The sequence below is a fragment of the Abramis brama genome, assembly GCF_963993115.1.
Source record: "Abramis brama genome assembly, chromosome: 3".
Lineage (NCBI taxonomy): Eukaryota > Metazoa > Chordata > Actinopteri > Cypriniformes > Leuciscidae > Abramis > Abramis brama.
In genome coordinates this window covers 34234973-34247517 of record NC_139965.1, presented here as the reverse complement: position 1 = coordinate 34247517, position 12545 = coordinate 34234973, and the positions used below count along the sequence as shown (strand labels likewise).

At 35.9% G+C, this 12545-nt stretch overlaps 1 protein-coding gene across 2 annotated transcripts in view; it reads left to right on the top strand.

The window, feature by feature from the left end:
• The window catches only part of cdh8 (cadherin 8), a 91378-nt gene extending 83250 nt beyond the window's left edge, over positions 1–8128 (top strand). For both annotated transcript variants that reach the window (XM_084109454.1, XM_084109455.1), the window contains 2 exons: positions 5554–5805; positions 5969–8128. In XM_084109454.1, coding sequence (XP_083965580.1) covers positions 5554–5805; positions 5969–6462 — 746 coding nt within the window. In that variant the 3' untranslated portion in view covers positions 6463–8128. The remainder of the gene's footprint in view (positions 1–5553; positions 5806–5968) is intronic.
• Positions 8129–12545: the final 4417 nt, after the last annotated feature.

The following is a 12545-nucleotide window of genomic DNA, read 5'->3' as shown; positions in this document are numbered from 1 at the left end:
ATTATTCGACGTGAAAAATAGACTAGTTAATGATTCATTAGAAGCTATAGGTCACCTATTTATTACTTCCCTTCCTTTGAAGGGAACTGATTTCTTGTTGGAATTGCTGCATCAATAGGAAGAGAATTACAATAAAATAAATGAAGGTCCAAGTGCCCAACTAAAGGGAACACTAATCACCATAATGGTGAGAAATAAACAAAAACATTTGAGGAAAATCACAATCAATGTGTTGAGAAATATGAACATAAATGATAAAATCAGATGTCACATAGGGCAAAATGTACTAACATTTTAAGAAGAATGCTATGCAAACATACTAGTTTTGCATCATTTGAAACTGCTATAGCAGAGGGGAAGATGTATGGGCATTAAAGGGATATTTCACTGCTGGAAAGATGAATGTATATTTAAATAGGGTCATTTATGTAGAAGAAATGTGAAATTATTTTAGAAGTTGGTGCCTTCTAGACTGAGAAAAGCCAGAAAATGTATTTTTGGCTCATGTGGATGAAAGACAACAACTCCCAGAATGCACCTGCTTCGCTGCCCTACGAGGCCACTCCCAAGCCACGCCTACCGGTTACAGAGGGCAGTTTTAGAAAAAATGATACAACTAGCCTACTAGTTGGCTCGAAACTGAAAAGATGCCGTTTTATCGTGAGATCCTACCCCCTATGGGCGGGTTGAAAACATGCGGAACTGTAGTCTCTAGCCTCTGGCCAGAAAAGCCTCCGGCCAAAAAAGCCTCCGATGACACAAAATGACAATTTTTGCGAGTCTTTTTCCAGACACACAATACAGAAATCTCTCGTCTCAGGGGGACATGAGGGAGGGAAGCACGGTCATTCGAAAATACTACTGTGTTTCTACTGATACAAAGCTTAATGCTAATCGGTGAAGTATCCCTTTAATTTGCGTTATTTTATTGTTATATTTAGTTTTGACCAAAAACCTACCTGCTTTTGTAATGAAATTTTGTGGAGTAAAAAGGACAATATCATGCTTTGGTATGTAATGAAGTACAAGTAAAAGTATTCCAAAATATAAATGTACAAATACTTTGTTACTGTCCAGCAAATGTGTTTTTATCCAATGTTGGCTTTAACACTGTTGGTCAGATTTAGTGAAGGTGGCAAGTTATTTTTTTTTTTAAATGCAATGGAGCAATTACGACACGTCACTTCATTCCCAAACTGCCACGATATGTACATAACCAACATAATCACGTTAATCTCTTTTGGATAAAATTAAACACGCCTTTAGAGCCACTCACTGGACTTTTCACTTTTAAGGTCTTTTCATTATCATTAAGGTGTTTTTTTTTTTAGGCTATTTTTTCACAAATGTCGCCACAGGCATGTTTTTCCATTGAGTCCGTGTTAGAATTAATACTGAACTGACTTGAGCTGAATAATGACACTGTTGTCTTTGTGGAGCTGCTTTACAGCAGAATTTAAATGTGTCTCTTTTTTGGTGAAGTTTGCATCATTGATTCTGTTATTTTAGTGTTTATTACTGTGAAGCTGCTTTGAAACAATTTGTATCGTATAAAGTGCTATATAAATAAAGGTGACGACTTGACTTGAAAGAGAGCAGGGAAATAATAATAATTATGAGAGAGAGAGAGAGAGAGAGAGAGAGAGAGAGAGAGAGAGAGATAGAGAGAGAGAGAGAGGGAGAGAGGGAGAGGCATCCTCAAGCGCAAACATTGTGTGTCAAGTGCAGTCCGGAGGCGTGCGTTTGAAGGGGAAATCTGGAGGAATTAGTGTACCCAAAAGTTAGCAGATGCACAATTGTCTGGACATCAGCTATTTTGTACTCCCCAGTGCATTTTGAAAGAAAGCAAATGAACAGAATCCAAGCCGAGGTTTAGCGATGCAACTCGATGTAGGGTGACTTACTCAAAGTTGAGGCTGTGCAGCAGATGGTTCTAAATTTGTTTGCTAAATACACTGATTTTTTTTTCTTTCTTTTTTGTATAACCTATCCGACCTTCCTTTTCACACTGTGCTCCTGCTGTTCTCACTGCACAACCTAGTATTAGCACTATGCTTTCGAAGACTTGAGAGAGAACTGTATTGATCTAGTTCCATTTGGCATGTGGTCTTATGGCTGACCGTTGAAGGAGCTGTTGTTTTGGCTGCTCACCAAAAAGAGGAAACGTGATATTTTTGAACCAGACAGATCAGACGTTACATCAAAAGAGTTTTGCCTTCCAAGGGACAGTCATGTTTTGAGTTAATATGAAAGTAAGAAAGAGTGTCAAAAGGAAAGAAATTGTGGATCTCCCTAGTCTCTGTAAAGAGATTTGAGTTTGACTGAAACGATATATAAATGTAATTATTATTATTATTATTATTATTATTATTATTATTATTATTTTTAATGTGATGGATCTTATTAATTTAATAATTATATGTAACACTCTATGGTGAGTTAGCATATAAATAAAGCATGTAGAATTGTTTTTATCATTATAATAAATATTACATTGCAATATGTTATAATTTATTATAATAAATGATAGTAAATATGTTATGTCTGTTATTAGAATGAAGAAGGAATCCACAGAGAGCATCGGTAATAAAAATGTTACAAGGGGAAAAAAAGAAAGATGAAAACAATGATTGGAAAAGCATTGAACAATGGACTAAGACAAAGACAGACCTTGAGAATTGTAAGATGAAGCAGACAGGCGGAATGTCATTAGTGACAATCTCAGTGATATCTTGAGAGGCAGCATGTATTATGAGTCAGCCTGAGTGAGTTCAGGTTAAAGATGGCCACTCCATCACAGAGACAGGAGAAAGCTCTGTAAGGACACCAGGCTTTGATGCACAGCCTGAGGCGTCTGGTGCACTAAGGCCGCTTTCTCATCTCTTCTGCTGTGCGCGAATGTGAGTGTATGAGTGTGCATGTGTGTTTGATCGCGCTTGGCATCAAAACTTGCAGCGATTTGACAACATGTCCAAATTTGTGCTATATCCTGTTTCTTTTCATCACAGTATATGTTGTTACTTGTGATTCATGATTAAAAAGCAAAATGTTGTGTACTGTTAGAGTCCCTTAAAAGGATAGTTTATTAAAAAATGAAAATGTTGTTATCATTTACTTATTTCAAACCTGTATGCCTTTCTTTTTTATGTGGAACACAAAAGGAGACATTTTGAAGAATGTTTCAAAAGTTTTGTCTATATAATGAAAGTCTAAAACAGCACTGACTTTCATTGTATGGACAAAAAAAAAAAAAAAATAGACTCTATTTTTTTTCCAGATATCTCTTCTTTGTGTCCAAACATACATACATAAGGTTTTTAGATACTGTACATTTACTTTTTTTTCTGCCTATGCTCTACATACCTTCTGAGGTAAAGTCTAAAGTCACATTCTCTTCTAGTCATACAATTATAAATCATATTTTCCCTATGTACAGGGAACTTACCATAGAATTATGGGTGCATTTTTTAAAGTAGCAGTTAATTGCATGATTATCCATCCTGAAGTCTCGTCTCAAAGATCATGTGCAATGATCTAGATATGCTCATCACGGAGGCACACATGCGGTCTTTGATGGTTCCCACCTGCACACGCCAGGCAGGTTGTCTGAAGCACACCTCTGGAGCTGAGCTGAGGAGGTTTGTTTGTGATGATAACTGTAATTGCAGTGGATGGTGACACGGAGAGGCCGATATGAGCTGGGAACTACCAGCAGTTATCGTAACCTTAAAATTTGTGCTTCAGGGTATTGTGCCGTGAAAAAAGAGATTGAAGACTTGAGCACAACTTAATAGCTCGCATATACTGTCAGAATATTACATTAGTCTTCATTTTGCTATAAATGCGACTAGTATGAAATGTTCGAATGCACTTGAACCTAAGAAGATTTAATTTGACCATAACTTTGTAGACACGTTAAAATATAGTCAGATAATCATAGCAACGAATAAGGACTGCATATCAGTGAATATTCTTTGGAGAAATAAGATACATTAGTTCAGGACCATGTTCTTCACACATATTGACACATAAAAATAAAAAAAAATGGAACTTTAATTACATTGATAAATCATCTCACAGCATTTGCAGATAATTGCTTTGTGATCTCAGGGAAACAAAAAGAAAGCCATATTTACATTTTTCATTAGCATGTTTATGAGCGGAAATTAAATTCCGACCCTGTTCAGCTATTGATATTTGTTCCAGTGAGTTCCGTGAAGTCCTTTTATTCTGTAGTTTTAAATGATGAACTTCCCATTGTTCACCCTCATGAGAAGCAATAAATAAATACATACATTAACATTGCCCTGGTTGCTCCCAAGACTCTATTAAATGATAAAGCTTTTTCCATAACTTGGTTATTTTGGCATGGAAGCATATGGGTAGCAATATTCAATTTGAAATGTAATATGTAAAATGGCAATGCATTTCTGTATTTAAATTTATATTTTCCATTACATTTGTGCAACGTTTGGTGCAAAATGAAAATGAAAATTCAATTTGCCATTTCATACACTAGTTTTAATATGTAAATTGAATACATATTTTAACGCTTTATAAGTTGCAAAATTAAAATGAAAATGTATTACAGAAATGATTAGATATGTTTAACATGTTCAAACAAAAAATGTAGCAAAATGATCATTTAAATGTTATTTTTCTTAATTGCATTTACACTCACAGTTAAGACACTTGCAATTGCATTTTCATTAAATGTCCCACAACGAATGTAGCAAAATTCAGTGTGCAAATTGAAAATGCATGCAAGAAAATTAACATTTAAATGATCATTTTGCTACATTTTTTGTTTGAACACGTTAAACATATCTAATCATTTCTGTAATACATTTTCATTTTAATTTTGCAACTTATAAAGCATTAAAATATGTATTCAATTTACATTTTAAAACTAGTGTATGAAATGGAAAATGTAAATTATATAATTGAATTTTCATTTTCATTTTGCACCAAACGTTGCACAAATGTAATGGAAAATGTAAATTTAAATACAGAAATGCATTGCCAGTTTACATATTGCATTGTCATTTTGCATATTACATTTCAAATTGAATATTGTTACCCATATGCTTCCATAATTGTGTTGCATCCGTCTGAGGTATTATCTAAACCTTTCACTTAGTAGCTGATTTTCTTTTCTTTCTTGAAATAAAAACTGAAGGCTTTTACGGAGATATTGTACAGTGTATCAACTGAAGGAGCTCCTTGATACACTGGAGAGCTTCAACATATGCGTTGAGGTATGAGGGGGCAGATAATGAAGTTACAACTTCAGAAAAGAAGCACCAGTGGAGGCTCCAGTACTTTGCTCTTTTTTTTGTCTTTTTTTTTTGTCTGCCTTCCTGATACACTTTCACTACTCCCGTAGCCTTTGCAAGAGATTGACAGCAGAGATGAAGCTATTTATATCCATCTGTTTATTTATTTCTAGAACTGACATTGTCTTGTAAATTTAATAGTGTCGTTTCCCTACCATTTACTTGCATGGATTGTCTTTGATTTCATACATCACAGCCAAACTTTATCTCTCCCTAGATAACTCGATCAGCGTTCTTGCCAAGCACAATTCCTTTCGGCGTCAGAAACAGGAGACGTACCTACTGCCCATCGTTGTGTCTGACGACGGAGAGCCTCCAATGAGCAGCACAAACACTTTAACTATCCGAGTGTGCGGCTGCAGCAGGGAAGGCATTGTGCAGTCGTGTAACGTCGAGGCTTTTGTTCTACCCATTGGTCTCAGCATGGGAGCTCTGATTGCTATTCTAGCTTGTATAATTCTACTTCTCGGTAGGTCATTTCAGCTGCCTCTTTTAGTCCTTACTTATTTTTTAATTTATAAATTCACTTTGTGATTTGCATGTAAAATCTGATTCTAAAAAGCACTTGGTAAAAGAATAACTGCACAAGGCAAAGGTGGAGATCACTAAGTGGATGTTCTTGTGTCTTTCAGTTATCGTGGTCTTGTTTGTGACATTGAGGAGGCACAAGAACGAGCCTCTAATCATCAAAGACGACGAGGACGTGAGGGAGAACATCATCCGTTATGATGACGAGGGAGGCGGGGAGGAGGACACGGAGGCCTTTGACATCGCCACCCTGCAGAACCCAGATGGCATCAACGGCTATCTGCCCAGGAAGGACATCAAGCCTGACCTGCAGTTCATGCCCAGACAAGGTCAGCACTCGGGTCCAAACGGAGTAGACGTAGATGAATTCATCAACGTACGGCTTCACGAGGCAGACAACGATCCCACAGCTCCGCCATATGACTCCATTCAAATCTACGGCTATGAGGGCAGGGGCTCTATTGCAGGCTCATTGAGTTCCCTCGAAACGGCCTCTTCGGACTCCGACCAGAACTATGACTACCTTAGAGAGTGGGGGCCGCGCTTCAGAAGACTGGGCGAGCTGTATTCCGTGGGCGAGAGCGACAAAGAGACTTGACCTCCAAGCACTACAGACCTTTTGCTTTCATCCACATAACGTGTGTATTATGCTACGGGGATGTTAGACACTGCTGTTAAAAAGGGGGGGAGGGGGGGCGCGCCTTTTTAAAAAAAACTTCTTAGCGAGACCTAATAGCATTAGTCATCTACCACATCAGCGTGCATCGTAACGTCAGAACTTAACAGTGTCTGTAGTAGGAGGTCAATGATTCTTGTGGAGTGTGAGTTTAGATTAACGTCACTGAGTGTCTAGCAGTATTTTGGGTATTTGTTGTTCACTGTGACCACCAGAGGCATCAGAACTTTGATTCTTGGTAGTCGCTTGAAAAGACTGGATGGAAAGAGGACAATTGGGACACCTTGTAGCCCACCGTGGTTGGGAGAAACAGGACTGCAGAGGCCTCAACATGACACTGCTCCCCAGCGACAACAGATCTCTTGACGTCATTTAGCCAGTCAGATAAAGGAACATTTAAAAAGAAGGTAAACTAAATAGCAATATATTGTCTACATTACTTATGAATGTATTTGTGATTTAACAAATGCGAGTGCAATGAAAATACATCACACTGGCTTTAGGATCTGCCTGCTGAGATAAGATTCGACCCTTTGATACTACGTGGCCACATTTCTTGAGTAAACTGGAAAAGCCTTGAGGCTTGCTTTATACAACCCTTTGTATCCATATGCTTTAAGCGTGATTCACACTCAAAGATGATAAGAGTGTGTAAGACTGATTTGAGGACAACAAGAGAATTGTGGGAACAATGAGGCCTTCGTTTTACAAAAGCAAGCATTAAATACAGTCGTATTCCAATGTTTTTTGGAGCATTGATGTGTTTCTTCATTATTGTGTATGTTTTATATAAATATATAAATATTAATCGCCAGTCGTCTGTTTTGTGCTACAGGTTTGAGTATATTTGTACTTTTTATTTTATTTATTTGAGTGAAATTGTTATTTTTTATTAACTTTTTAATTTAAAGTTTCCAGCTTTTCTTCTTCAGCTTTGTTTCATTCTGCTCCATCACTGTTTTTTAAAAGCTGAACTGAATTTCTGTACTGAAATTCACATAGTGAGATTCATTAACTACACTGAACTGTGAAATCCACAGAGGATTTGTTCTTGACCAGGAAAGACAAGTCAATATTTTATTGATACTGTGTGTGTGTATATATATATTCACATACTATATACAGTGATATCAGTGATCATTCTAAGCACAATAGCTGAAATCATCTAGTTTATGCTTATATTTGACCCCTGCCATTTTTTAAATCAAAAGTCAGAAACCACTGAGTATGAAATACAGAAACAGACATGTGTAATGTGCTGCACTGTATGATATTAGAGCAAAAAGAAAAAATATGTACATAGAGTCATTGCTGATTCTCTTAGCTTTTCTTTGAAGTGATAGGTTTTGTCTATGCACGTTAGCTATTGCACATGGGGATCTGGCACTGGAGCTGCGTGCATATTCTGTTTGTATCGATGCGATTCTCTTGGATGGACAGTATATATAAAATAGTCTTTCATGCAAATCATATTTTCTACTGTGCTTTAATGCTCATACACTTGTATGTTTAATTAGCTACTCTATGTAATGTAATCTAAGATATCCATGTATTGTTTCCTACTTTGTGAAATATATTTTTATAAATACTTATGGGTGTAACATTTCTTAAGCCAAGTATGTCACCGGTCCTGAGACCTGTACACCAGATCTCTTTCTTGCTTTTATGTTTTCATGAAAATGACTTTCCCATTTCACATAAAACTAGGGCAGTTGATTAAGAATTGAAACTAAATTGATTACATGAGATGCTTATAAATCAAATGAATCGAATCTATAATTTTTTTCTGAGAATTATTATTATTTATTTATTTTCGCAGACGACCAAAGCATTGAATAGACATCACAAAAAAAGTAACTTTAGAAGTCAATATTGTTTGTTGGATTTCAAAAACCCATCACAGGCCGACAGTCAGCGGTAATCCATTATGCAGTTGAGTTTGTCAGTCATGTCCTAAACTTATAAATTTGTTCAGGATATATTTTTCCATTACATCTGTATTATTGTGTGATAGTTGGTCTATGAAAACATGCATTAGAATGAATTCTTTGGCCAGTTTTGATGGGTTATTTTCAGCATCTCGTTCTCATGCCAAGAGACTGTGTCAGGTTAAAAACTTATAAGGTCTGGGTGTTTCTTTCCTTTGCACTCCATTTAGCTGTTTCCTAAGACAAACAACACGTCCTGTGTGACCAGCTTCTCACTCATTTTGTCCTGTCTGCGTCAAGTGGTTTGGCAAGGCATGCTGCATCAGGTACATCTATTTTTATAAATAATGCATTGTATAAAATGAATATGTTAAATTGACAGCCCTACATTAAAACAAATGAGAAAAAAAAAAACTTTTACTATGGTTAGGAATATTTTGCTAAAAATGTATGCATTCGTTGCCTTTTGTGCTTGATCAAACCTCCAGTTTCCTTCACTTACAGTACCAGTCAAAAGTTTGGGAGCATTACAATATATTAATGTTTTTGAAAGAAGTCTTATTTCTCACCAAGGCTGTATTTATTTGATCAAAAATAGTATTATTGTAAAATAGTATTAAAATTTTAAATAATTGTTTTCTATTTTAATACATTTACAATTTTAATTTATTCCTGTGATGGCAAAGCTGAATTTTCAGCTCAAGAAACATTTCTTCTTATTTTTTTATCAATGTTGAAAACAGTTTCTGCTGCTTAACATTTTTGTGGAAACAATGATACCATTCAAACATTTGTGGTAAGATAAAATAAAAAAAAGTATGAGAGAGAGAGAGAGAGAGAGAGAGAGAGAGAGAGAGAGAGAGATTAATACTTTAATAATTGTATTCAGGGATGCATTATGATTTGCATTATTTATGATTATTATTGATGACATTTATAATGTTACAAAAGATTTATATTTGATAAATGCTTTAATAAATTTAATAGATACATTTTAAAAAAATGCAAATAATTGCTGTTCATTGAATTTTCTATTCATCAAAAAATTTCCACAATGAATTCCTTTTATGAGAGATGCTGATAGATTTTAATGATCTATCCCCCACAGTGTTTTCCAACAAAGTGGAGGGTTATGAGTCATAATCTGCTTCCATCTCTCTTGTTCCTTTTAAAAGATTTGAATTTATCCTCTAACCTATCTGATATTAGATTGTTTTCATGAATAACAAAAGCTCATGATCTTGTCAATTACTGTGCTGGAGTGGATTTGTCATTTGTTACACTGAAACTAAAAACAACAACAACAAAAATCGGTAACACTTGTAAGTAATTTATAAGTGGTTAGTTAATGATGAACTAATCATTTACAAAACATTCATAAATGATTAGCAAGTGATATACTAACATTTTATGTATTTTTTTGTAAATTCCGTTACAAGTCATCTACAAGTGATTAGTAAATGATTAACTAATCATTTATGAAACATGACTATGAGTTCATAAATGATTAATAAGTAATATGTTCATTATTTTATGTATGTTTTGTAGATTCAGTTATAAGTCATTTACAATTGATTTGTTAATGATTAACTAATCATTTACAAAACATGACTACGCATTTCATAAATGTTTAATAAATGATGTTCAATTTGTTTTGTATGTTTTGCTCACATCAGGTGCACAGTGGTTAAAGACTCCATGTGTTTCAGAGAAGACAGCTGTCTATACCCTCACCAGTCAGCACTTACACTGCAGTACACACTACACTACACTACACCCTACACTACACACTACAGAAGACAGCTGTCTATACCCTCACCAGTCAGCACTTACACTGCAGTACACACTACACACTACACTACACTACACCCTACACTACACACTACAGAAGAAAGCTGTCTATACCCTCACCAGTCAGCACTTACACTGCAGTACACACTACAGTGTTCAACACCTGTTATAGATGATGTGTAAACGCATGAATAAATCATTTACAACACTTTCTGCATCCCCTAATCTAAAGTGTTAGATCTACGGATCTAGATCCACATCTACGAATGATGTGTAACACATTTACAAGTGATGAATAGTTTATCACTTGTAAATGTGTTACACATCATTCGTAGATTACCACTTCAAGAATCAATGAGGCATAAGATCCAATGAGTTATCTACGAATGATGTGTAACACATTTACAAGTATTCATGTTTTGTAAATGATTAGTTAATCATTAACTTATCAATTGTAAATGACTTATAACTGAATCTATAAGACATACATAAAATAATTAACATATCACTTATTAATCATTTATGAACGCATAGTGATGTTTCGTAAATAATTAGTTAAAGGGATAGTTCGCCCAAAAATGATATTTAAGCCATGATTTACTCACCCTCAAGCCGTTCGAGATGCATATTTCAATCTTTTTTCAGACGAACACATTTTCAGTTATTTTAGAAAATGTCTTAGATCTTTCAGTGGTTATAATGTGAAGCAATGGGGTCCAGCAGATTCAAGTCGCAAAATGTGCATGCATCCTTCACAAAAATTATCCATCCGACTCCAGGGGGATAAACGAAGGCCTTCTGAGGGTAATCCGTGCAGTTTTGTCGTAAAAATATACATATTTAAAACTTTATAAACGAAAATAACTGGCTTCCGGTGGCGGTCGGCGCGCGTTCATGGAGATGAATGACGTCGTGACGTAGAGCGAACGTAGAGTTTTGTTTTGCTCTGCTCTCTGGCTGCGCTGTCACGCTCGGTCTACGTCACGACGCTTCCTGCGTTACGTCCTACGTCATATGCCAGCAACCATCTCCATGAACGCGCACCGACCGCCACCGGAAGCCAGTTATTTTCGTTTATAAAGTTTTAAATATGTATATTTTTACGACAAAACTGCACGGATTACCCTCAGAAGGCCTTCGTTTATCCCCCTGGAGCCGGATGGATTATTTTTGTGAAGGATGCATGCACATTTTGCGACTTGAATCTGCTGGACCCCATTGCTTCACATTATAACCACTGAAAGATCTAAGACATTTTCTAAAATAACTGAAAATGTGTTCGTCTGAAAAAAGATTGACATATGCATCTCGAACGGCTTGAGGGTGAGTAAATCATGGCTTAAATATCATTTTTGGGCGAACTATCCCTTTAATCATTTACTAATCACTTGTAGATGACTTTACAAAACATACATAAAATGTTAGTATATCACTTGCTAATCAGTTATGAATGTTTTGTAAATGATTAGTTCATCATTAAAGGTAGGGTATGGGATTTGCAAAACGGCCAGCAGATTTTGAAAATACACAACTCAAATGGTCCTACCTTCTTTCCTCCAACGCTGGCCCTGACTCCACCCATTACTCTCTCTCTGTCTCTCACGGTCACGCACGCGAGAGGGATGGGGGGAGGGGGGTATGGTTCGACCGTTTGATTGACGAACTTACTGTCCAATGATTCTAGGTGGTCTTGGAAATTATTGGCTGGAGTTTTTCGAGTCCTGCCCGTTCCACAGATGATTAAATTGCTTAATTTTCATTTCAGTGCTTCTAACTCAGTGGCTGTAAGTGGGTTAGGAATAGGATTTCAAGTGATTTTGAAAAAATGGACAAAAAAGAGAATCACATACCCCACCTTTAACTAACCACTTATAAATGACTTACAACTGAACGTTATTATAAAGTGTTACCAAAAAATCCCTACAAGATTACTGTGCACCATCTCAACTGATATGCACCCCTACTTTTTATTTTATTTTTATTTTACTTTTATGCCCTAGGTTAGAATTATAACATCAAACTTAATATTAGATTGTTGTTGTGGTTGTACAATGTCCTCAAGTAGGTTCAGGCAACACTGATGAAATACAGAAAAGATATAAACAGTGTTTTGGTGCATGAGTTTTAAAATGAATCAAAATAATTCAATAATATCTTCAGAAATCATTACAAATTTTGGTTAGTGGCTTTAACTGTTGCACCCTTGAGCATGGCACTGAATCTTTTTCTCTATCTTACTGGAAGTGTACTGTATATTTCTCTGGGGGAAAAAAAGCATCTGCCAAA